Source organism: Panthera pardus, unplaced genomic scaffold (genome assembly GCF_024362965.1).
Source record: "Panthera pardus isolate Hobbes unplaced genomic scaffold, ASM2436296v1 HiC_scaffold_9, whole genome shotgun sequence".
Taxonomy (NCBI): Eukaryota; Metazoa; Chordata; class Mammalia; order Carnivora; family Felidae; genus Panthera; species Panthera pardus.
This window is the reverse complement of record NW_026527024.1, coordinates 6,421,078-6,447,619: the sequence shown is the minus strand read 5'-3', so window position 1 is coordinate 6,447,619 and position 26,542 is coordinate 6,421,078. Positions and strand designations below refer to the sequence as shown.

Sequence of the window (26,542 nt, the reverse complement as noted above, 5' to 3'; positions counted from 1 at the left end):
ATGTGGCCTCTGAAATTAAATAAACAGGAGACGCTCTTCTGGGTTGATAACGTAGAGCTACCGTTGTGTCCCCAGCAAGCCTCAGGAAACAACTGAATCCATTGCGTTGGGTATTGTTAAGAGAAACAGCAAAATATCCAGCCAACATCAAAACAGTCGTTCTTATCAAACTAACTCTGGCATCTGATTGGATAATACTGTTTAAACAAGTTTACCGAACAGACTAGCTCATTTGGTCATTTGGTGGACCCACCGGTATACCTTTCCAGAAGACTTACTCAGTTCTTTTATGACAGAAGAGACGTCCTTAAAATATTCTTTAACAAAGCCTTAAATGCGGTAGGAAATACAAGGCTGAATGCTGGGCTCCATTCTGTTGCTCGGTGACCGTCACCTGGCACTCCACTTAACGGGATGGAATGATGGCACCGTTCTTGGTACTTGTTGGATATTTAAAGAAACCTCCAGTCGCTTTTTTGAAAAATAGTTTGGTAGCTCAACAATCCTACTCCATGGGAAGTAGGCAATGCTTCCATGGCTGTGCTTTGCGAGGACAGCAACATAAATCAGGGCTTTTAACATTTACAGCCCAACCTTGGTCTTGCTGTCTGAATACTGATACTTGGTTTGCTGGCATCTAAAACACACGAATCTCGGGGCAGTTGGGTGGCTCAGTCGGTTGAGCGCTGGGCTTAGGTCACGATCTCACGGTTGGTTGGTTCGGGTCCCGTGTCCGGCTCTGTGCTGACAGCTCGGAGCCCGGAGCCCGAGCTCCGATTCTGTGTCTCCCTCTCTTTCTGCCCCTCCCTGCTCACGCTCTGTCCATCCCTCTCTCAAAGGGAAATATTAAAAAAAAAAAAAACCCGAAAAACACATATATATGTGCATACATAACACGTGTGTTGATGTGTCTTTTTTCATTTTTTATTTTCATTTATTTATTAGAGAAAGAGAGAGAGAGAGAGAGAAAGGTGAGGGGAAGAGGACGAGAAAGAGAGAATCCCAAGCAGGCTCCACGCTCGGCACGGAACCCAACACAGGGCCTGATCCCGTGACCCTGGGACCATGACCTGAGCCGAAATCAAGAGTCAGTCGCTCAATCGACTGAGCCACCCAGGCACCCCACACTGTGTGCATTTTTAATTGAACTGGGACCATAGGTACATATGGCTTTTTCCTTCCCTTTTTCCTGTTTCTCTTCCTCTTTCTCATTCCTATTTCTGGTTTCCTGGAAATGTCCAATCCTTCTCTGTTGACCCTCAAGCTAGGAAAAAGGCGACAGACAGTGTGTTGAGAGAGGGCTTTGTATCTCTGTTGGGGCTCATCCTTGTCAGGCTTCGCTTCAGGGTGGGCGGGCGGGGGATCCAGTGGTGGCAGAAGGGTTTGCTGGTTGCTTTGGAAACATTTCATTTCTCTAGAGAAGAGCCCTCATTAGGAGCCAGGTCCCCGCGCTGTGCATGACAGGGTGTGGGGGTGACGCCATCATACTCCCATCCGAAGGCAGCGTTTCTGAGCTCTGAACCTCTCCCCGGTCCTGTGCCTGAACAGTATACCACCCTTTCCGCTTCTAGTTCCTTGTGTTATTTATTTATGAAAAAAAAAAATTTTTTTTCAGGATTTCTTTCCGGCACTAAATCCTGGCCTTTGTTTTTCTTGGAGATTTACTGCTGCCCATAATCTGACATAATGTCAAGGGAAAAAAAAAAAAAAATATATATATATATATATATATATATATATATATATATATAATGGAAGGAGGGCCTTTAATGACCTGGTTTGAATTACCCCCAAACTTTACTTCTCTTTTCTTTTTTATTCTCAGGAGAGGCAATTCATTCGTTGACTCATTATTGACTACTCAGTATTCCAGGTTGAACTGTGTCCCCCGAAAGGCTGTGTTGAAGTCTTAAACCGAGCATCTGTGATTGGAAATAGGGTCTCCCCATGTCATCAAGTTAAGATGAGGTCATCCTCAGTGGGGATGGGCCTTGATCCAATATGACTGGTGTCCTTGTGAGGACAGACAGATGCAGACCCACGGGAAGACGGCCCCATGAAGACGGAGTTTACAGGTGAGGGGACGCCAAGGGGCATCCGTATCCTCCTGGAGCTACTGGAGAGATGTGGGAGTTTCTTTTCTAGAGTCTTCCGAGGGAGCGCAGCCCTACTGAAACTTTTATTTCAGACGTCTGGCCGCCAGAACCGTGAGAGAATGTGTTTCTACTGTTCTAAGCCCCGCCCCCCCCCCCCCCCCCCCCCCATGCAGTACTTTGTCCTGGCAGCCCCAGGACACTCACACCTCCTGTGCGCCAGTAGGGATGGAGGTCCAACGGGGGACAGACCTGACTTCCCTGTGTGGCACCGTGCAGATTCCACCCCCCCCCCCCACCTTAGCACTGTGCCCGGGGCCCCAGCTCCAGGCTCCGCTTGGGGTGGGTGATGTGGGGCAACCGCGGAGTGGGGGGGGGGGGGTGCTTGACCGAGCCGCCCTAAGCGGAGGGTCAGTGGCTGTCGTCCTCTCTCACATCCCTGTCCCCCGGGCTGGGTCACTGCCCTCAGGTGCTGCCTCACCCCAGGCTTCCCTACCTCCTTCCCAGTCTTGGGAAATGGCCCTTTTACTAAACTCTCCTCAAAGAACCCAGTTCAAGGTTCCCTTTTGTTTCCTGCTTGGGCTCTGACTCATCCTCCCGCCCTTATGGAATTCACCTTTTAGGGAAGAGATGAAAATCAAGATAAATAAAGTACATTGTATGTCAGTGACAAGCCCTGGGGCAAAAGGAGGCCTCCCGAGATGTTTGGTCTTGACCCTTCTCTCTCTTCCACATCTCCCTGAAGGAAGTGCTGCCTCAGGAACTTCGGTCTGGGAAAGGCCTGCGTGTTGGAGAGAGGCCAGGAGGCTGGAGGGGCTGCATGGAATGAGCAGAAGTTGAGGCCAGTGAGATACGGTGGTTCTACCACATTCTTTCTGAGGTCGCCAAGTATTGTATTCTAAGGTTGTATCATGTATGTGTTTCTAAAAATGTTTCTTTACTTCTGAGAGAGAGAAGGCAAGCGAGTGCAGGCGGGGAAGGGACAGAGAGGGGAGACAGAGGGTGGGCTCTGTGTTGACAGCAGAGAGCCCGACGCGGGGCTCGAACCCACGAACCGCGAGATCATGACCTGAGCCCGAGTCGGAGGCTTAACCGACTGAGCCACCCAGGCGCCTCATATCGTGTATGTTTGTGACTGGCCCTCTGTCCCGCGTGTAGTGGCTTCCGTGAGGGTTCTGGCCACCTCCCTCCTCACTCGCTGGCCACACTTCTGCCGTCGGTAAGAAACACTGGGCTTATCCCTGAGGTCAGTGTCTCCGCGGCTCAGTCTCTCCAAACCCTATGATATAAACCCGTCATGAGGAGTCCTCAGTTGGTTTACTGCAAGGCCTTTTTGAGCCATAGGTTAATATATTAATGAAGACTGTGGCTGTTACCCCGCATTAAATAATGGCTGTGAATGATCGGAAGAAAAACATCTCCGTTGTCCTGCAGAGTGCCAGATGGATTACTCTGCCAAGAGGACTCAAAAATATTACAACCTTTTATTCCTCTGCAGCCCGGACGCGTGCGGATTCATTTCTACGCTATTGCAAAAAAACGCCTCACGACGATTCTGAGCGAAAAACACATTAAATCATCCCGTTAATTATATCGAAACGGCACACTGAGATTTCGTTGCTAATCTAGTTTAAACTTGGCATCTCCAACTCATCCGATATTTTATTTCTATTCAGGTCATATTAGTCAGTTGGGCAAAAGCAGCCATGTTTATTTATCTTATTAGTTTATTTTGGTCAAGTAGCAAATTATGACGGAATTATAATAATTCCTCTATTTATATCTCTCTCTCACAATTACACCCAGACTTGACATTTGACATGTGGTCTCACTGCGGTAGAAATATTAACACGTCCGCAGTGTCCCCGCTGCTTTCCCGGAGGAGCGTAAGTGGCCCCCAATATTCTGGGTTCTGTGTTTTTCCCTGATTCCTCCCGTTTAGTGTTTTATTTGTGGTATTACGTCCACGTGCAAATAGGTACAAAGGGCCACATATGGTATGACGATGCGCTGTCTAGCTGAACACACAGGTGCGGGCGGGTGCCAGGGCTCTAGTCACAGCTGGCGGACTTCACCTGGCTGGTCCAGGGAGGGCAGGAGGGGCCCAGGCTCCCGGAGCCCCAGGGATGTTTCCTCCTCTCCAGGATTTTCCGGGATGGCGGGGGGGGGGGGGGGGGGGGCGGGGGAGGTGTCAGTCTCATTAACTCAGGAGATGTTTTGTAGTTGGGGTTCAGAACCTCGGTTCCAGCAGAAGACCGACAGGAATCTGCGTGAGGGCACCCGCGGTACTGTTGTCTCATCACGGCTGCCTGAGCCGGAGGGCGGAGGGAAGGCCCGTCCCCCACTCAGGAGGTGGAAGGGGACCCCTGACTGCAGTAGAACCTTCTGGTGGGAACGACTGAGCGTGCTTCCTGTGGTCACGCTTCTCTCTTCCACAGCACAATGCCAGGTGACAGGTGGCAGTGACTGTCCCAGACTCGGCAGAGCCGGGATCCCCAGGGGAGAGGCGGGGCCAGAGGCAGGACCTGAGACAGAGGCAGGCGAGGGCCCAGGGTGGTCAGGGGCACGTGGGTCCTACCTGTGGGAAACAGCTCACACTGTAGGGCCCAAGCTGCCAAGTCGTGGGTATGGGGAGCCCAGGCCTCACGGAAGTCGCAGAAGGAGTGGGGGCAAGCAAGAGGCGTGTGCGGGGCCCAGAAACACGGGGCTGAGACCACTCCAGCCTTACCAGGGTCCCCTCCAGGCTGCCTCTCGGGGGAAGAGTCCGGATATGCCAGTCTGTAATCTGAGGGGGCGGGCAGGGAGGCCACATGGCGGGGAGCGGACCCTCGTCACAAGACCACGGTGAGTGGGCTCTGGGCTTCAGGGCTGCTTCTCTGCTGTCCGTTTTCTGTTAGCGTCCCCTGTCTGGGCTTCCAGTCCCCCATGTGTCACGACGTCTCTGCTGCTTGACCGCCAGCTTAGCAGAACCCACTGTGCTTTCTGATGGCAGCCCATACTCCTCGGAGCCACCGAGAAGGTCACTGCTCCTGCTCCTGCAAAAGAGGAGATTACGAGCCACTTTCCATGCTGGCTTCTTAGGCAGCGGTTTTTAAAATCACAGCTGCAAACAGAGGTAGTCGTCATTATGCAAGGCACCTTCTTTGTAATCACTTAAGATTTTATGCATTTGCAGGTCTGACTATTGCTAAATCAAGGGAGAAATAAGCAAGAAGAATTTTTCTGTACGCACATGTTAAGTGCTCATACATTTTAAATCCTGTTCCGTCAAGCGTTGAGTCCTAGTGATACAGTGCTAATAATGCAGATTTCAACGTGCTTTCCCCAAATTTGGTATTAGCCTGCTATGTTGCAGCTCAGTCAATTTCTTCGCATAAGCATTCAGGGAGCGTTTTACTACGCGGCCGCCCATTTTCCCATTTCAAGCTAAGCATCCAAAGCCTGATTGCATTTGGCAACTTTGATTTCCCCGCTCTTACATATCATGGTCCTGAGTATCAAATGGTGTTACCATTTCTGTTTCGATCATCAAAGATGATTTAGGAAAATCACAAGGAAAAGGCAGTCCTGTTGTACCTGTTCCTCCCGTCGTCTTCCTTGCTGACGCTCCTTCATCGTTGCCGTAAGGTCCGGAGGACTTCTTTAGCTGTTCTTGAGGAGTAGGTCCGGAAGTGACCAAGTGTTTTAGTTTTTCTTCTTTTGAGAACGTCTCTAGTTCCCCTTCACTCCTCAAAGATAGCTTCACGGAGGATATAGAATTTGTGGCCGACAGCTCTCTTCTTCCAGCATCTGGACCGGGTCATGCTGCTTCCTTCTGGCCTCGGGTTTCAGATGAGAAATGCGCCAGCATTCGAACTGGTGTTCCTGTATTGGTACTTTGTGATCTCTCTCTGGCTGCTTTCAACAGTTTGTCTTGGTCTTTAGTTTCCTGATGATGCATCTTGGATGAGGTTTTTTTTTTTTGGGGGGGGGGGTCTTATCCTAAGGTAAACTGTACTTGCATCTGTAGGTTTATGCATTTTCTCAAATTTTGCAAGCTTCTAGCCAGTGTTGCTTTGAATTCGCTTTCAGCTACCCCCTTTTTCCCTTCCCTTCTGGGACTCTGATGACATGAATGTTGGATGTCTTGTTATGGTCCCACAATCCCTGAAACCGTGTGGGTTTCTATTTTCTCTTTGTTGTTGAGATGGTGTAAATTCTGCTGATCTGTCCTCAAGTTTGCTGATTCTATCTTTTGTCATTTCTACTGCACTAGGAACCTGTCCCGTGAGTTTTCTATTTCGGTTACTGTGTTTTTTCAGTTCTATTGTCATCCTTTACTTACTACGAATCCTTTTTAGGTAAAAACCACCCCACAGCATTTATTGTCATCGGGTAATAACATAAAGGTAATCAAAACAATCTGAACAAATGTTTTAGAACTATCTTCCCAAAGAAGGGCATCTAAAAAAAACAAACTACATGGCCTTCTCAAGAATTTCTCACTTCACTGATCATTTCTAGTTGGAGAGACTTTGGAGCAGGGTAATATTATCCCTGTTTAGCATGATTTGACCCAGCTGTTTTCTTGACTTTTAGAATGAATCTCTTCTGCATCATCTGGGGTCATGTTCTCGTCAAAACCTAGGATACATGGGAGCGTGGGTGGCTCAGTCAGTTAAGCATCTGACTCTTGATCTCAGCTCAGGTCCTGATCTCACAGTTTGTGAGTTTGAGGCCCACGTCGGGCTCCGTGCTGTCAGTGCAGAGGCTGCTTGAGACTCTCTCTCTCTCCCTCTTTCTCTGCCCCTCCTTTGCTTGTGCTCTCTCTTTAAAAAAAAATACATTAGAGGGGTGCCTGGGTGGCTCAGTCGGTTGGGCGTCCGACTTCAGCTCAGGTCACAATCTCGCGGTCCGTGGGTTCGAGCCCCGCGTCGGGCTCTGGGCTGATGGCTCAGAGCCTGGGGCCTGCTTCCGATTCTGTGTCTCCCTCTCTCTCTGCCCCTCCCCCGTTCATGCTCTGTCTCTCTCTGTCTCAAAAATAAATAAATGTTATAAAAAAAAATAAAAAAAATACATTAGAAAATTAAAAAAAATACATTAAAAAATAATAATTTTCAGAGATTTTGAGGAGCTATTTTGCTCTACTTCCTGTCTGGTCCTGATGGGGCTCCCACAGGTTCCTGCTGGTGCTTCCTGAGCGGGTGGAGGGAACTTCCCCAGGCCAAGCCGCCTGGTGCCTTTAGAGGCCTAGAATGATTCTGGGGCCAGATGGTGGGTTCCTCCTTGCTCGAGCCCTGGGCCACCCTATCTCTCTAGCTGGGGGAGGGTGTGTGTCCCCTGGCCTCTTCTTGTCAGTGGGTCAGCACTCTGCTGGGTCACCTGCTTTCGGTGGTGGGCAGGACTCCTGTTTGATGTGGGGGAGGGGTGAGCCTACCTGGGCCACCTTCTGTTCAAGGTGGTGGGTCGGGGGACGCCTGGCGGGGGCTGGAGGTGGGAAGATGTCCCATTGCTCTGGGTCCTTGGGTCCCCCCTCCCCTTTCCACCTTCCAGAGTCTCCACCTTGGGTCTCTCTAACCTCATCTGCTCAACCTATTTTAATTCTCTGTCTAGCGCTCATCAGTCATTACCCAATATTTTCATTAATTGATTAAAATCATTAATTACGTTTGTGTCTCTCCTAAAGTACACGCATAGGACAGCTGAGGCCTGTAAGTAACTCTCCGTGTTTATGTGAGGGTTTATTGACAAACTCCGTGTAAGTAATCTCAGTTCCTCAGATAGTGCTGAGCCCAGAGGACTTCTACACTTGTGCTCGAAGGAATGGAAGCCAAGAGGCCCGCAGGACGCTTCCTGGCCCAAGCCAGGTCTCGCTCGCCCCGCATAGCGCGTGGAGGCCACTATCAACATCCCAGGCCCAGTCGGCCAGCGTGAGCTTGAGCCTCCTCTCCCTTGCGATCGTTAACACAGGAAGAACGTCCTGTTTTGACTCCGTAAAATGCAACCGAGTAGAGTAGAGCCGGGTGTGGGCGTGTCTGCGAGATTCACCCCTGCCTCAGCTTGGAGGTGCAGAACCAGGGCGAGACTGGGCTGCTGGCCGCGTTCACGCTGACGGCTGCCGTCATCTCCCTGGATCCCTTGGGCTTCGGGGAAGCAGGAAGAAGCTCTCTGCCACGTCCCCATGGCACTCCAACGAACCGATTCCTGTCCCTCCCCCGTGGCTGATGACCTGGCCGAGCAGTAGCACAGTTGTGAGAGCTGCTAATCTAATGATTTTCTCGATCCGCTTTTGGGAAGAGGAAAACCAAGCTGAATAAACCGTTGCCAGCCGGCAGGGGCCCTGCACCTCCCCCGGGGTGTCCTTGAACAATACCGAATTCCTGTTTTAGCCTGTGTGCCTAGCACAAGCCTATTTATTCTTGCCAATGAGACGGAAGTAGAAGATCGGGATTTTTACAGTGTCTGACATTATGCGTTATAAGCCAGTCTAAGTATTTACAGAGATCAAGGATATTCACCGCCTCTGCCTGCCACACGCCAGTCTACTATTTAATATTGTAACACGCCTAAAACGGATTAGCCACATTTGAAATTAATTAAAAGAGAACATTCATGATTTCAGAATAAAGCTTATCCCTGCTAATTTTGAAAATTAATCTGATTTATTCCCCTTGGATTTCTAATGCTTCTGAAACCAATCTTTCAGGAAAAGGATAGCGTATGGTTGGTTCCTTTTCAGTGACCTGACTACAGAAAGGGATTGTGTGACTTTCACAAATAATTCCTTATTTAATGCTACATGTTTACTTGCATGCTTTTTCTTATGAACGGTATTCAGATAACAGATTAAATCCCACTCCCAGGCGCAGGCCAGGAGCTAAGCAAGACAGAGATCACTGGAAGAGGAACTGAGTGCAGCCTGAGGGGAATTAGCCTCCTCGGCTGTATTAATAAAGGCTGCTGACTCAGGAGCTTGGGCATTAGAACTGGGTCCGAAGATAAATCGCAGCATCCCAGTCTCCTCTGGGATCTTCAAGACCCACACGCGCGCGCACACATGCACACGCATGCACGCGCACTTACCCAAAGGCAGCAGGCTGGGTAAGATTTGAGGCCCGAGACTTTAACTTTTAAAACAACCAAATGAACAAATCAAACCCCATATTTTAATGAACCAAGTGACGGGAGACAAGGCGAAGAGAGGGGCAACCCCCCGGCGAACGTAGACCGTGTAGACACTGTAACATTTAGCCCAAATGCTTACTCCGTCCTCAACCCACATGAAATTATTATCTTCTGCACTGCGACCATGGCTCTGTGGTCTCCAACAATATAAACCAACATACTGCAGGCAACATACGCAGCTCAACACAGCACAACAGAACACACCACAACACGACACTGCCCGGCCCGTGAGGCCACATAAAGTAACACGTTAGACGCGACAGTGTCCCCAGGGAGGCCTCTGCCACCTGCCTTCTCCAAGCTCGTCTTGGACACCGAGGCTTCACCTGGAGCCACCCACAAAGCCTTTATGTTGGGAAAAAATCACGACAAAAACAGCCTCAGGGCGCGTAACAGAGCCGTACAATTTTGATAACGTGGGCAATAAACATCAGAGGCAGGCCGGACAATGGTGCACAGAAGTGTTTTTCCAGATCAGCAGTTTTTCACAATAAACATTTATCAAGACAGCCAACGCAAATGAAAACACCTACGTCTCCTTGGAATACCAAAGCGGGTTCTGGGAGCGTCTGAATTCATAAATTGCGGGGGTGACTGTTTTCCGCAGGCCGGCCTAATATAACTCACACAGATATCATTCCTTACCCCTGAGAACACCCTCGCAGCATGCATTATGGGCCTGTCAGGCTGGATTTATATGACGGAAGATTCTGGAGGAGGCGTTATTGATGGCAAATGGACGATCCACCTGACTTTGGCAATCGGAAGTATTTCTGAAAAACCCTTTTTTCGCTTGAAAGGGCTATAAATCTAAAAATAATTTTGAACTCACAAGCAATCCTTTTATGCAATAAGTTGATAGCAAATATATTACTGAGGAGACACGTAATTACCTTAAAATCTACCACAGTTGGAAATGTATCGAAGCTCTTAAATTATAATTCAATTTTACAATAGTAAAACATATAACAAATATTTTTTACTGTTGATTTTTTTTCTGAGTCCCCCTTCTATGCTTGCGTATATATAAGGAAAAAGTGGAGCTATTTATAAGCTGTCTCCCAGACTGTCTCAGGAAGCTCCAGAAGTTTCTAACTATATAAAAAACATTGATTCTGAGAAGCAAGAGAAAGGGGACTTTTATCCGCCTGTCAGTACACGGAGCCAGCAGTCCTGCGCTCCCCGGCACGGCAGAGAGGGCTTCCCTGGTCTCCCTTCCACAAGGAGGTCCCTGTGTGGACTGAAGGAAGCCAGGGGCGACGGAATCTGGGCCCAGGCTTTCTAGTTGCATATAGAGCACTTTCTTTCATTGACTTTCAAAATGTTTATTTATTTTGAGAGAGAGAGAGAGAGAGAGAGAGAGAGAGAGCATGTGCACGTGCATGCGTGAATGGGGAAGGGGGTAGAGAGAGAGAGGGAGAGAGAATGGACGTGGGGCTGGATCCCGCGAACCGCGAGACTATGACCTGAGCCCAAACCAAGGGTCAGAGGCTTCGCAGACTGAGCCCCCACGGGCCCCGCATGTGAGAATTTTAATTTGGCCAGCTCAGCGGGGCAGTTTGTCTTTGTCTCCACCTCTGCCAGTGTCTATTTACAAATGTGTATTTACCTGTACATCCACAACCATCGCTGGGTCGATGTCCATAGCATGTCAATGACTGTAACGTTGTTTATGGTATCTGTATCCATGGGCACAGCATGGCTACATCTGTCTCTACCATAACTGTGTCCGTATCCATTGTCTACACCCCACCCCGTCTCTCGCTGTCTCCCTTTCTCCTGGGCTGGCCGTGGGACAGGTCACGGAGCGCTCTGGGCTCGGGACGGACGGCTGGAATTCAGAGTTGCCTCTGTGGCCCACTCACCGCGCCAGCCTGGGGTGGTGTGCGGTTTGCCCCCTCCCACTTCAGTGTCCTCATCCGTTGAGAAGGGATCCTGGCGGGTTACTGTGAACTTAAATCCTGGATCACACGTGCTCTGGGGGCTACAAGACACCACACACAAGCGACAGGCTGTTCAGGCCCACTTTTGGAGGTCTGAAGGGAGAAGCAGCCCCCATTTCAAGACCTACTCCCCCATGACGCCTGCGGTCCACTCGCTGGCTCACATTGGGCGAATCGCGGGGCCTCAGGACAGAGGGGTGGGGCGCCTGGCCCGTGGCTGGGGCGAGACCGAGCAGAGGGAGCCCTACTCCCTCTCAGCCTCAGTTTCCTTCTCTGTAACATCGGCTGCTGATTCCGTTAGAAGACATCGCCCCAAGATCTGGGCTAAGCCCAATATTAAGCAAAAATGACGTGTAAGGTAAGAAGGGGAAGTAGTGTCACCTCTGGTCCCCAATGTGCCAGTACTCTGCCATGTGACAGGCTCCCGTGCTCACAGCCCGGGAACGCCCGGGACAGAAGAGAGAGAGACTCTCAGCCCTGAGGCCCCGGAAACAGCGCCCGCGGCGTTACCGCCCCCCCTAGCTCTGCCCGGGTTAACGGTGCCGCCAGGAGGCCCTCCAGGACTCCCCGCTCCCAGGACAGGCAGGTGAGGCAGGCTGCAGCCCTCCTCTTGGGAGGATCCACCTTCCTGTTAACGCTTCCGGCGCCCCAAGCCCGGCACACACGCCTCCCGTCACGCAGTCAGTAAAGTGCTTTCCACAGCAGCATCTTCCAGACAAGGGCTTGTGTGTGTGGTTCTTGTGCTGAATTTCTAAGTGTGCAGCTTGGAGGGCATTTGCCTCATTGGAAGATTTCTGGATGCGGTGAGCGAACCCGGCATTTCGGGGCATCTGTTACCGTCCGTGACCTCCAAGTCACCGTCTACCACAAGCCTGGTGAGGCCGCAGCCGTGCCGGATAGGGATGCTACAGGGCCTGGCCCCGCCCTGGGGGACTTGGTCCTAAGGGAGACGGACCCCGCCCCCCCCCCCCCCCTGCCGATGACAGCAAGAACTCCGACTGTGACGATGTCACATTCAAACACAGCAACGCAGGGGTCTGGGCTAACGTTCTGCCTGTGTGCCTGTCCTGACGCTTTGCAGTCAGAGGAACCTTCCCAGCAAACGCACGGCTTGGCAGGACCCGCACGGGTGGAGCAGCGTCTGTGTTCTCAGACTGCGGTTTCTCACAAAACCCAACGTGTCCCCGACGACAGCCCGGCGGGGCCTCAGCGCAGCCCCTGGCGGGGATCCGCGCGCCCTGCTGACCCGCTGCTGAGTCCCGAGCGAGCACCGTGGGGGAGCACGTCAGGGCCCGGCGGCACCCTCTGTCTTGCCGGGAAAGTTCATGTCGGGGACACTATCGAGCTGACTTCCTGGGTAGAGTGATTTTAGGACGCTCACTTGAAAACGGGGTTAAACACACCCTGCGAGAGGGACCTCAGCGGCGGGAGGTGTAGGCTCGCCACGGCTCGGGAGCGCACGAAGGTACCTGAGGTATTTCCAACAGTGCTACAGGCCGCCGAGACCAGCCCTCCCAGCTCCTTAAGTGACGCGCGGCACAGGGGCCTGCTTCGTGCCCGGGGCGTCGCAGCCAACGGTTGGGAACTGGTTCCTGCACAGTGACTACACACTGACCTGGATCCTGCCCTCCTGCCTCCAGCCGTCCCTCCAGGGCCCAGTCCTCAAGCACGTGGCCTGGGCTCTCAGGGGCTAAGTCAGTGTTTTTTCTAAAGCCGCCAGGCTCGAGAGATCCCTCCCTCCCGGGCATTGCTGACTTAATTTTCCCTCCGTGGTCCTGTCCCAGGGCTTGCAGCCCCTGAGGAGGCCTGGATGAGGCCTGCGTTCCCTGGGGTGAATTCCCCACGGTCCTGACAGGCAGTCTCCCTCCTCGGGCCCGGTGGCGAGTGAAGACTCAACATGTAACCGATTCCCTTCCCAGCCAGCTCCGGCTGTGTCCCTCCCAGGCCCCCCGGGAGCCCCTCGCGGTGATGGGACCCAGGCCCAGTACTGCCTTTCCCCAAAGCATCTGGCCGCTTTGGCTTCAACTGTTGCAAACCAGAGGAAGTGTCCACCAGGGGCCCACTCGCCTCCGAGACTTGCACAAGTGTGCAGAAATACATGCACAAAGATAGATGATACAGCATCGTTTAAGCAAGACTGGAAAATAAAAAAACCAAACAACCCGAATGTGTGTCCCTATAAGATTAGATCAATAAACAAAAACTACTAGTCCGTGAACTGCTAATTAAGCCGTGGAAAGAATGAAACACAGCTGCACGTAGTGATGTGGTGACATAGCCACCATATGTGGTCAAATGAAAGTATCAAGTGGCAGAATAGATCTCAACTGTGTCGTAAAGAAACACTTCTGTGTGTGTAGCAGGAATGTGGAAACACTTACCGCCACCCCCCCACCCCGCCCCGGCCACCCCGGCTGCATCCAGAGGACGCATCTGAGGGAGGGGGAGAAAGGCTAACTTCTTAAATATACTTTTCTCGTTGTTTCCTTCTTTTTCCTTCCACAGCATAATTAAAAAGCTATCATAAAAAGTGTAAGGTCAGCATCCCGTTCCCTGAGCACTTAACTGCCTCTTCTCGAGCCGTTTACGAGCTGGCTCTCCAAGCAGGATATTTTTCAGACGAGTGTCTTCACCTTGGCTTTGGGCCCTGGCTTTGGGCCTCCCCCGCAGAGCCGGGGAGGGCTTGCTCATCTAACTTGGCCTGCTGAGGCTTCATCGAGGCAGGGAGCCGTTCCCGCCGTCAGGCATTCGTAACAAAACCGTCTGTGGAGCGTCAGGGCACGCAGCCCGTCCTCCTGAGTCCTCCCTGTCCGGCCCCCGCATGCCCTGTGTCCTCCTCAATCTCTTGCCCCCGCGCCCTGTTGGCCCAGGCCCTTCCCCGTACTGCTGTTTTGCTCTCTGCCATCCGACGTACGCCCTGGTGAGATAGCTTGCCTCCTCAAAGGTTGCCTTTGAATCAGAGATCAGGCATTTTCGTGTGTATACGGCACAGGGCAGACCTTTAAAGAGGTCTGTACGGGTCTCTTATCTGGAATCTCGTGGGGTCCCGCTTTCCCGTGGCATCTGAAACATTGCAGAACGGCTGAATAAGGCTGATTCTCACCGCACACCAACCCTCACGTCCCTCTTCTTTCTTCCACTAGCAGCCCTGCTCCTCTATTCACTCTTCAGCGAGGGTTAGCAGAGCAGGTGAAAACCACGTGCCTCACCTAAGACAGAGTCTTGTTAAGATCAGCAGCTGACGCCAAGGGTTGAAGGGCAAGTCGAGGGGGGGATGCAATTTTTATCTGTGGACTTAGATTTCCAGGGATTCTCTGCAATCCCCCCCCGCAGCGAATCCCAAGTCCCACGTGCCTTCGTTTCCTCTGGTTGGGTCTCCTCTAAGTTTCAACTCTACGGATACCACAGCTACGCAATTTCTTGGCAAATTAAAGTTCTTCTCTTTCATTTTAAGCACGTTTTTGTGTTTAAGCCCCTGCGCAGGAGCCACAAATTTCTTTGAAACTTGTGAATGTTTCGTAGGTATGTAACCCAATATGTAAACGTCTGCGCAATCCATGCTTAGATCCCGGTTCTTCAGGTGATGATGGTGATGACAGCTCACGTTAGGGTGCCTCTGCACTCCACGGATAGGTCATTCAGTCGCAGCAACCACACCAGCTGAGCGTCTTCATGATTCCCAGCTTTTGCAGATGAGAAAACGGAGGCACAAAGCACGTTGTTAATTTGCCCAAAGCCATACAACCAGGAAGTGGTGAAGCTGGCTTTCCAACCTGGTTCTCCAATTTCTGAGGCTGTTCCTAAGCGCTATCCTGCCTACCTTGCAAGGAGCCGTTCACCCACTAATGTTAACACAGGCTGGCCAGAGTTGAACACGGGAACTGGAGAGCAAGGCCCAGGGGAGCACTGAGCAGAGGGGGCGGTTAATGCGGGGTCCGGTGCCTAGAGGGCAGCTACGTCTGGTGCCTAAACTGGAGCTTTGAGCTGCCTAGAAGTGCTGTGCCCTTCCTCATCCGTCCTGCTCTCCCCTGGTGACTGTCCACCTCTGCCTGCCTCCTGGGGACTGTCCCCCGCCCCTGCCCACCCTCTGGTGGCTGTGTCCACTCCAGCCTGCCCCCTGGTGACTCTGTCCTCCTCTGCCTGCCTCCCGGTGACTGTCTCTGTCCCGGCCCACTCCCTGGTGGCTGTGTCCACGCCTGCCTGCCCCCCGGATAACTATGTTTACCCCTGCCCAACTCGTAGTGTCTACATCTATCCCTGTCAGCACCCCTAAGACTATGTCCACTCCTGCCAGCACCCTTGTGTCTGTGTTCATCCCTGCCCACCCGTTAGTGATTCTGTCCGCCCCTGCCTGCCCCCTGGAGACTCTGTCCCCACCCCTGCCCACCCCCTGGTGACTCTGTCCGCTACTCCCCACTTGCTGGTGAGTATGTTCATTCCTGTCAGCACCCTAGGGTGTGTTCATCCCTGACTTGCCCCCTAGTGATTCTGATCCCCCTGTTTGCCACCCCCCCCTTGACTATGTCCACTAATTCCCACCCACTAGTGACCATGTCCGCCCCTGCCTGTCCCCTGGTGACTGTGCCTGCCCCTGCCCGCCCCAGTATTGACTATGTCACACCTCTTCCCTCCCAGGATCTCAAACACTACATTCTTCCCTCGAGGATGAGCTTGCTCTTTATTCCCCCGAGAAAGGTGGGCCGTCAGGAGAGAGAACTTAACCATGCCCCCTGTTAGGGGCTGAACTGTGTCCCCCCAAATTCATGTTGACCTCCTGACCCCAGGACCTCAGATTGTGACTGTATTTGGGATGGGGGTCCTCAAAGAGGTGATTAGGTTAGAATGAGGTCATGAGGGAGGGCCCCAGTTCAGTGTGACCGGTGTCCTGATAAGGAGATCAGGACACAGACACACAGAGGGACGGCCACATGAGAACACGGAGAAGACAGGTGTCCACACGCCAAGGAGAGAGGCCTCAGGGACAAGCAGCCCTGCCGGCACCTTCAGGTCAGACTTGCAGCCTCCAGAGCTGTGAGAGATCAGGACTGCACACATCTGCCCAGTCTGAGGGCTCTGTCACGGCAGCTCCAGGCCAATCAACTCCCGCTACGTCTGTTCCCTCTCTGCACGTGGCCCCGCGCTTGCTGTCCTTCCCGTGAGAGGGAACAATGAATTTCATTTGCCCCTTTAGAAAACCAGCAGGGGCGCCTGGGTGGCTCAGTCAGTTAAGCGTCCAACTTCGACTCAGGTCATGATCTCCGGGTTCATGAGTTCGAGCCCCGTGTCGGGCTCTGTGCTGACAGCTCAGAGCCTGGGGCCTGCTTGGGATTCCGTGTCTCTCTCTTGGACCCTTCCCGACTCACGCTCTCTCACAATAAACATTAAAAAATAAATAAAAAAGAAAACCAACAAATACACAAACTACTGGTGAGCTCTTTATGTATATATACGTATATATATATTTTTTAACATTTATTTATTTTTGAGAGAGCATGAGTGGGGGAAGGGCAGAGAGAGAGGGAGACACGGAATCCCAAGCAGGATCCAGGCTCAGCACAGAGCCCGACGTGGGGCTTGAACTCACAAACCGCGAGATCATGACCTGAGCCCAAGTCAGATGCTTAACCGACTGAGCCACCCAGGCGCCCCAGCAAGCCACGGGTGAGTTCTGATCAGCGTGACGTAATGGATGTTTCTAAACCTAGCTATACTCTCATGGGTTTAGAACTGCTTTCCTGAGAGAAAATTCTATTTTCCCTGGAGGAGCCCTCCACCTCTCCAGACACCTGGGACGATCAGCCATCAGGTGAGTGTGTTGTTCTCCTCAATTTCCCTCAAACGACACCACCTTTGATCAGCTGGTTGTTTGGCATTAATTCACAGTACGGAAAACCTTCAAGTGCTTCCCGAGACTTTGCCAGCTTCCGTGGGATGCCAGAACTAATGGTGCTCTACAAGGGGGAGGAAAGAGTCCTCTGATCTGCATCATTTGCTGATTTCCATGTTGTAAATGCTCCCACCGCGGCGGATTCCGGCTGCCAGTGTGAGGCCACTGAAGGAGAAGCAGCACGCAGCTGTGGATTTAAGTAACCTCCGGAGCCCAGCTGAGAGTAAAGTACGATAAAAGAATTAGGACATGGCGGACTAGGAGTTTTTGCTACCTCTCAAAAATATAGTTTAATTGGGGCGCCTGGGTGGCTCAGTCAGTTGAGTGGCCGATTCTTGGTTTCAGCTCAGGTCATGATCTCAGGGTCCTGGGATTGAGCCCCACGTTGGGATCTGTGCTGACAAGTGTGAAGCCCTCTTGGGATTCATCCCCCCCCCCCCCCCCCCCCCCCGCTTGCTCTCTCTCTCTCAGAAAAATTTAACTGAGTGTAAGTGTCTATAATTTAACTTGAAATAATGGCTGTGTTTAACAAATGACTCACAAAATTCCTAAAAACCAACAACCAGCTTTTAAGAGCTGGTCTCCAGCACACCACTAGCTGGTTATCATCTAGCGAAACCTAAAGTCCATGTGTTTCTTTAGGGAGTCTAAATTTTATACTTTGATTATGCTGGATCATCAGAGAACTTCTTATTTGCACCAAAGAATTCCTCTTGGCCAAACCATATCGGAAGCCCCTTTCTGTGTTACAAGAACCCCCTATCCTATGAAGCAGAGACTCCGTCCCACAGAAGAAGCTGGAAAAATCACACACTCACTTCCTTTGCAGACAGGCGTGGGCACATGACCCAGGCTCTGCCAACTGGAGGCACCCGCTGCAGTGACGTGAAGGGAGATCCCTGTGGGATCCATCGTGCAAATGGCAACCTGCGTCCAGATCCAACAAGTCTTAGCAATGAGCACAATCACCTCTCTGCAGCCCCTGCACGCCTCCTGCCGTTCTCTTCTCTGACCCTCCTTCCTGGAAGTTTATCCTTCCCCCCTCTCCTCTATAGTTCTATGCATGTTTGTATCCCTAAATAGTATCTTATTTTGTCTTGCATGGTTAGGAACGTCATATAAATGGAATCAGGCTGTGTGCATTGTTCTTTCTTTTGTTCAACACAGTCTCAGAGACTCATCCAGAATGTTGCTCGCAGCTGTAGTTCGTTGAGTTTTCACCCCAGTGCATTATTCCATTGCATGAACACATCACAGTTTCCTTACCCATCCCACTGCGGAGGGAGAGCTGGGCTATTTCTAGACTTTTCCTTGTTCATCTTTTGCTTATTTGGCTAAGGGAAAAAACCTCCACCTCGGACAGAGGCTGGAAGGAATACAAGTTACATCTGAATATTGCTTGGCTTGGTTTCGTACAGGGCATAAAGAGGTTAAAAAAAACTGGGTCTCTGTCCCTTTATATCTCAAAACTTTGATCTCATTTTGACCAGGAGGATCAAAGCAAGGCCTAATGAAGCGAGGAGAATTATCTGGAATATCAGCAGTTTCAAAGACACGATGAGACATTGAAACCAGAGTACAGAGTAACGAGCAGTGCCTTCAATCATGGACATCTGAACCGTAATGCTGGAAACACGAGCAACGCCACACAATCATCTACATCGGTACAGAAATCTGAAGAAGTGCCGAAGCGTGAAGAAGTCTTTGGGAAATTTCTCGGGGCCACCAACCTATGGACCGATCAACATTATTATTTAGGTATCGACTTTGTACAAGGCATTCTGTTAGGTATTGAAGGCAGTACACAGATGTTTACAAGAAAAGATGCCCTAGACCTTAAAGAGCTTATACGTTGACTATGGATAGACCCAGATACAAGGACATGTGTCCTAAGGGTCAAATGAATGGCCAGGAATATAGCCTCTGTATGTTTTCTGCTGCACCCCTGGATTGTAAGCTCTGTGGGAGCAGGGACCGAAGCAGGGTTCTTTCCACCGTGTCCCCACATTTTTGAATGAATGCATGAAGAGACTGGAATTGTCCGGAAAGACTTTGTGGAGAAGGAAGGTCCTGGTGTGAACGCTGAAGGGAGGTAGCACTGACTGAACAGCAGGAAAGAGGATAGGAAACAGTAAAGTGGCTGGGCCTTGGTATTGGGGGTGGAGAGAGGAGAGAGCCAGGCTGCAGCAAAGAGCTGTTCAGCGAATGAAGTGGGGAGGATGTCTGGAAGGGTGAGGTAGGGCCCCAAAGTCAACGTCTTGAATGCCAAGTTAAGGAGTTTAATTTTATCTTACAGTTAGTGAGAATGACTGCATTGCAGTGCTTTGAGCAGGGGAGAAAAACTGTATTTTGGGGTAGATTTATGTTCTAGAGGGATGCAGAAGAGTGGCAGATAGGGTGACAGACATAACTGGGCCTCCCAAACCAGTTTAGTTGGGGTTTATTTGCACAGTAGCAGTTGGAGGGTGCCAAGGGGTGGTAGGAGAGGACAAGCCCTAACGCACAAGCGCTTTTCAGGAACCTCCTACTTTCTTCTGTCCTTTTGGACAAAGCAAGTCACATGTTGAGGCCCAGATTCAAGGGAGTGGAAGACAGATAAACTTCTTGATGGAAGGAAGGGCAAAGCCACAAGGCAAAGGGGTGAATGTACAGGGAGGGGTGAGCTTCTGGCCATTTTTGAAGTCTCCTATCCTGGGCTAAGGGCTAAAGAAAACAGAAAGGTCTAGATGCTCGGAGTGCTGGGTTAGAAAGAGCAGAAATGCATGCATCCACTTTCTGGAACACGTCTAAATGCCACACATCTTAAAATATGATCTGCCTACCTTCTGATTTGGAGAGATTAATCTAGAAATTATGCAGGTCAGTTCAGGGGGGTGTATAACGCAGCTCGCAGAACCTGGGTGTCTAGAAAAACAGACTCAGATACTGTCTTTCCCTCGTTCTTTTGGGCCCTGAGACATTTTCAAAATAAAAGTGAACACTGCATATAACCGGTTGGAAGCATTCCTGGTTTCTTATTAGCCTGTGTCAGCAGAGGAACTCTCAGAACAAACCGCATGTCCCCCCAGTTTTCCCACTACCAGCAATTTACAGCACAGTGCATCATGGGCACAGTATAGGGGGCTGGCAAGCTTTTTGCAGACCATAAAAAAAAAAGTTTTTGAGTCATGACAAAAGTTTTAACTCAAAATTTCAAAAGATACTGAAAAAAATCTAAATTCACATACATTGTTAAAATAATTTGAACGGAGCTTCTAGATTTTCTTGCTTCCTTAGAATGTTTAATTAGAGATGCCAAGAAAATCACACAGACAATAGCAATTTACATGACTTCTCTATAGCCAAATAAATCCAAAGGTAAAATGATTAAGTATTCCTTCAAACTCAGCTTCATGGCAAAAATCCAGAAAAAAGATACTTCATGTAGACTGGGGATGAATTACTGTGTTTGTTATGTTTGGAGGTCCCCAAAATAAACGAGCTGCCGAGGGTGTCGGGAAGGTAGTAAGACAGAGGAACAGGGAGGGCTCTAGGGATTGGGCGAGGGCCTCCTGTCCAAGGCTATCTACGTTCTCCAGGTGGGGAAGCCCGAGACCTCCAGCCGCCCGAGCCCCTTATCACATCCACACAAGCCAGGTTTCCAGGGTTCCGCCCAAAGAGGGTCCGGAAGCAACTCTGCTGGCCTTTTACCTACTTTGGCAGAGCGCAAGACCCCGCGGGAGATGTCCTGCTTGACCGCCCAGGTGCTCTGCAGGCTGAGCGCTGGGTGCCGGGTGCTGAGTGCCAAGGGCCAGAGACCGGGTGCTGGGAGCCCGGCGAAGGCACTAACAGGAGTTGCCACGATAATTACCTTCTGCAGAAAACAAGTGCACGGACACTGCGGCCGGCCGCCCACGAGTCACTGAACCTTAAAGGAGGAGGAACGCGCTTCCGCAGACCCACCCACCTCGCGTCCGCGCGCGTCTCCGGACTGGTCAAGGCGGCCAAGCGCCGGCCTCCTGGGGGCGTGGCCCCGCCTCCCCGCCCCGCTAGGCCACGCCCCTCGGCGGCTCCCGTTCGCAGACGGCGGGGCGCGCTCCTCTGACGCGAGGCGCCTTCCTCTGACGTCAGGTCCCGCCCCCGCCCCACCCCGCGCCCGCCCTCTGCAGCCGGAGCGGCTTCGCCTGAGGCGGCGGCTGGGGCGGCCGAGGCGGCGCCGGGGGGTCGTGGTCGCCGGCCCTGCGGCGGCCCGCTGTCAGTCTGCTCCCGTCCCGGGCCGGCGGGCGATGGTGCGGCGGAGCGCGCGGACGCGGGCGGCGCGGCGGCGGGCATGAGGGAGGATGGAAGGGCAAGATGAGGTGTCGGCGCGGGAGCAGCACTTCCACAGCCAAGTGCGGGAGTCCACGGTGAGCCGGCCCGCGCCCCGCCCCCACGGCCCTGCCCCCCCCCCCCCCCCGCGCCCCGGCCGCAGTCCCGCAGCCCCCCGCCGGCCCCCCGCCGCCGGCCGCGCCCTGCGCCCCGCGCCCCCCGCGCCCGAGCTGGGTGCGCGCCGCGCCGCCACCCGCGCCCTCCGCCCCGAGCTCTGCCGTGAGCGCACACAGGTGTGCGTGCAGGTGCCTGTGCGGCCGCTCCCGGCGCCCCGCGGCCCGGCCCCGCGTGCGCCCCGCCGCACGCCTTCCGCTGTGGGGGACGGCGGCGACCGAGGCCCCGGAGGGCCCGAGCCCGAGTCCATTGTGCTCTGCGGGCAACTTCTGGTGGCGGGCGTCCTACCGGGATCGGGAAGCGGGCTCGGCCCTAGAAACCGGCTTTGATGTGCCTGCCTTTTGGTCGTGCGCCGCGCGCGTCCCGATGTGTTTGTGTTTTCCCAGCAGTCGCACATCGGGTTTACACATTCCGTCTTCTGACTTGTCCCAGACTCGGTCACAGCTCTTGCTCGGGGGTGAGGGAATTCTGGTGTCGAATCGCCGGATTTGTGTCTTTATTGATCTTGAAATTGAGAACTGCTTTGCCGAGTCATAACTGGGAATGAAGAGCATTCGTTCCTGTCGCTGTTGTCGTGTGACTATAGTGCGATCGACTTTATTTTATTTGTTTTGAAGGTTATTTGGAGAGGGAGAGGGAGAGGGAGAGTCCCAAGCAGGCTCCGTGCTGTCCGCGCAGAGCCCGACGTGGCTGGGGCTTGAACGCACAACCCTGAGATCGTGACCCGAGCCGAAATCAGGAGTCAGGTGCTCAATAGACCGAGCCCCTGTTTTACTTTTCAGGGGCGCTTCACTAGTTAACGGGTTGGGGCTGCAAATATTCTTGTACGTGTTTCTCGGTGAACGTGTGTCCGCATTTCTGTTAGGAAGATGCCCTGGGGTGGAACCGCTGTGTAGGTTGCGCATTTATCATTAATAGACACTTTCCTCCGGTTTACCAAAGTGCTTGCACCACCTTGCACTCCCACAGCACTGAATGAGGGGTGTGGTTGCTCCCCAGCTTTACCAACGCTTAGTATTTTCTGTCCTGTTTAAATGTAAGCCATTGTCCTAAGCGTCGCAATATTTATTGCGCAACAAATTTTATTTGCGTTTCCCTAATGATTTAGTGAATTTCAGTACCTTTTCATGTGTTTATGGGTATTTGGAACTCTTGTGAAGCCTCAAGTCTTTTCCTCATTTTTAAAAAAAGTTTGTTCGTTTATTTTGAGAGAGCGCGTGCGCAAGTGGGGGAGGGGCAGAGAGAGGGAGAGAGAAACCTAAGCAGGCTCCATGCTGTCAGTGCAGAGCCTAACGTCAGGCTCAGACTCACGACCCATGAGACCGTGACCTGAGCGGAAATCAAGAGTTGGGTGCTTAACTGACTGAGACACCCAGGTGCCCCCCAGGGTTTCATTTTCTCCATGTTCTTACTAATACATGTTGTTTTCTGTGGTTTGTTTTTTTTTTTTTTAATAATAGTTATCCTAGTGGGTGTGCAGTGTTAACTCATCATGGTTTTTATTTGCATTTTCCTGATGATCAGTGATGTTGAGCATTATTTCATGTGCTTCCTGGCCATATGTATATCTTCTGTAGAGACATATCTATTTGAGTCCTTTGCTCATTTTTGGATTGGATTGTTTTGTTGTTGAGTTTTAGGAATTTTTTGTTTTGAGAGAAAGAGCAAGTGGGGAGAGGGACAGGGAGGGTAGAGGAGAGAATCCTAAGCAGGCTCCATGCTCATTGCGCAGCCCAAGGTGGGGCCTGATTCCACAACCCTGGGATCATGACCTGAGCCAAAATCAAGAGTCGGCCACTCAACCTGTTGAGCCACCCAGGCGCCCCGAGTTTTGGCACTTCTGTATATATTCTGGAGAGTAATCCCTTATTAAATGTGAGATTTGCAAATATTTTCTCCCATTCTGTGGGTTGCCTTTTTACTCTATTGATAGTGTTCTTTGCACAAAAGTTAATTTTGATGAAGTTCAGTTTATCCAGTTTTTTCTGTTTTTGCCTGTGCTTTTGGTGTTGTATTGGAGAAATCATCACCAAATCCAGTGTCATGAAGATTTCCACCTATGTTTGCCTCTCAGAGTTTTATAGTTTAATTCTGACATTTGGGGTCTTTGATTTTTGAGTTCGTTTTTGCATATTGTGTAGTGTTTAACTTTTTTTTTTTATTAATTTTTTTTTTTCAACGTTTTTTATTTATTTTTGGGACAGAGAGAGACAGAGCATGAACGGGGGAGGGGCAGAGAGAGAGGGAGACACAGAATCGGAAACAGGCTCCAGGCTCCGAGCCATCAGCCCAGAGCCTGACGCGGGGCTCGAACTCACGGACCGCGAGATCGTGACCTGGCTGAAGTCGGACGCTTAACCGACTGCGCCACCCAGGCGCCCCATAACTTTTAAATACTTACTAATAATGCTGTTTTGTCTTTAGTATTATGAATATCTCAGAGTTCTTTCACCAATTACTTTAATGGGTACATTGGATTTTAGCTATTAACCAGGTGGTAATGATCTATTTTCTTTCTTCCTTTTGCTGTTTATTTTCCCTTTTTCTTTTCAGCTTCATGTGTGCAGAATTGGATTAGTTATAATCCTTGGTTCATACACAGATTTTTCATTGGTTCATAGGTGACCTGCCTTTGATTAACCTATTTTTAAATGACATGCATCTGTGAACCATTACCCAGGATACTAAAACGTTGTCTCTAGCTTATTAAATGCCCAGCAGGAGAACTGAAATATGGACAGCAATTTATGTGTATCTGTTCTTTATACCTGTCATAGTTGCACAGCATCACTTGTCTTTTGGTGCATCTGTTGTTCGGATGCATTTTCTTAGATGTTATCTTCAAAATGGCTTTCTTACCTTGATGCCACTTTTTCCGATATAGCTATTACTTTAAAATGGTCACAGATTAATGCATAACTGTACCAAAAAATCCCCATAATCCCTTCACTAGTTTAATAATAAGTACCATTAATTGAGTGCTTAGCAGGGGTCTTATTGGAGTCTCATAACAAGCATGCGAAGTAGGTATTTCACAGCACGTAGCCAAAGTGGCATAGTCAGCGTGTGATAGAACCAGAGTTTGAATCCAGGCAGGCTGGTTTCACAGCCTGTGCTATATTTACAGTCCTATAAAGTTTAAACCTCCACCATAACAGAGTTGTGTGGGATCCAACTAGATTGGTTACATAAAATGCTTATTTTAAGGCTAATGAAAGGACCACGGAGAGACTATGAAACTAGCTGGCAGGGAGTTTTGGTATGGCTGCGCAATTTAAATTCTTCCTTATTCTGGCTATGGCTTAAGCTCCCTCACTTGGCTGAAGTATTTTGGAGGGATGGTTCTGAGGTTGACTAGGACTTTTACAACAGTAGAGATTTTAGGACTTTCTAATTTATTTGAATTCCTTCAAATTCCTTCTTTTTGGCCAAATAGAGTGGGGATGTAATGGAGATGCCAGGGGTCATTCTCTCTCTACTGTTACCCTAGGTGACTTTACCTGCCTTTTTCTACCAGGGTCTCCCCTTCATTTCCATGGCTTACTCCTTGTGCTGCAGATAAAAACTTTAGCTCTTCCCTCTTGAGAAATAGGGGTTGGACAGAAGATGGGAGGGAGTCGTTAATCTTGTATATAAATTTGGAATGCAGTTGTCTGGGGGTCTATAGGCTTTTCTGAGCTTTTTTCACTGCTTTCCAGCCAAAGACCACCAGGAATATACCTGTACTTGGATAAGTTGGGTTGATGGCACGTTGCAGTGAGGGAAAATGCATTCCACTGGGAACTGTGGGGGTGTTTCAATAAGAGAGTATTAGAAAGGAACTTTTAAAAATAGGATTTGTGCTTGTGTTGGGTGATTTGGAGAGTTTAAGAAAGTGGGGCTTTGATCTGATAGTTTTATGATTAAGTATTTTAATCTTGTCTAGAAGTCAGGAAGACTGGGGTGAAGCTAAAGCTGGAATTGGTAAAGAAGCAAGTCATTTTTATGAACCATGATGGAAAGATATTTGGTCATTTGTATGGTTTGGATGGCATTCATGTTTCTTGTCTTTGTTCAGTCATGATTACAGAGTGGTATTGTTTATTCTTTGTTCATTATGGTCATAGGATGCCCTTCTGTGATGTTGACGTTCTCTGAAGTTGTTTATTTTCAAGGAAGGATTATCGAAGCCTGGCTGTGAGTGCCTTGCTCTGAGATGCTAGCCAGTTTGTAGCAACAACAAGGCCTAGCCGATAGTAGCAGGCGAGCTTCCAGATGTCTGGGGCTGCTTTTTCTTTCTCAGTGTGGTCCATAAAGTCTTATAGTGGAATGGAGTAGTGGATACAAAACCGATCATATATTAATTTTATAACATAGGTGAGCAAAAAGGAATGGGATGGAGGTAGAGCAGATTCTTTGTATTTGATTTGGCTAAACTGGGTTACATGAACTTCCCCTGGTCAGTGGTACAGTAACCCTTAAAGATGCTCGTGTTTTAGTCTCTGGAAGCTGTAGGTCATCATACAGGGCAGGAGGGACTTTGCAGATGCGATTATGTTAAGGGAGAGATTGACCTAGATTATATGGGTAAGTGCAGTGCAGTCACAAGGTTCATTATAAGAGGGAGGTGGGAGAGTCAGAGTCAGAGAAGGAGATGTGACAACAAGCAGAGGACAGAGTGAAGGACTTTGAAGGTGCAGGAAAGGCCATGAGTCAGGGAAAGTGAATGCCTCCAGAATCTGGAAAAGTCACGGAAATGGATTCTCCCGAGAGCCCCCAGAAGGAATTAGCCTTGCTGATGTCTTGATTTTAGCCTAGTGATACCCATGTTAGGTTTGTGACTTTAGAACTTTGAGGGAATAAGTTTATGGTAAGTCACTGAGTTTGTGGTAATTGGTTAGAGCAGTCACTCAGACTCCTTCATCAGGAGGCTTTGACCTTCACTGCTCTCCTTGTGAGTATCCCTCACTCCTCCCTAGTTCTGTACTTAGGGTGAAAGGAGACTGACGCATTTC

At 50.6% G+C, this 26,542-nt stretch overlaps 1 protein-coding gene and 1 long non-coding RNA gene across 6 annotated transcripts in view; one reads left to right on the top strand and one right to left on the bottom strand.

Annotated features, from left to right (window-relative positions):
- Positions 1 to 3,555: 3,555 nt before the first annotated feature.
- Positions 3,556 to 21,076, bottom strand: LOC109252434 (uncharacterized). The gene is made up of 2 exons (XR_002074007.2): positions 20,782 to 21,076; positions 3,556 to 5,128 (listed from the first exon to the last, which is right to left on the bottom strand). It is a non-coding gene; the product is annotated as an uncharacterized LOC109252434 (long non-coding RNA).
- A 133-nt stretch (positions 21,077 to 21,209) lies between these two features.
- The window catches only part of LMBR1 (limb development membrane protein 1), a 194,908-nt gene continuing 189,575 nt past the window's right edge, over positions 21,210 to 26,542 (top strand). For 3 of the 5 annotated variants that reach the window (XM_053898731.1, XM_053898730.1, XM_053898733.1), the window contains exon 1: positions 21,212 to 21,472. In XM_053898731.1, coding sequence (XP_053754706.1) covers positions 21,407 to 21,472 — 66 coding nt within the window. In that variant the 5' untranslated portion in view covers positions 21,212 to 21,406. Of the gene's footprint in view, positions 21,473 to 26,542 lie in introns of all 5 variants that reach the window. The other 2 variants (XR_008420819.1, XM_053898732.1) reach the window with 2 other exon arrangements.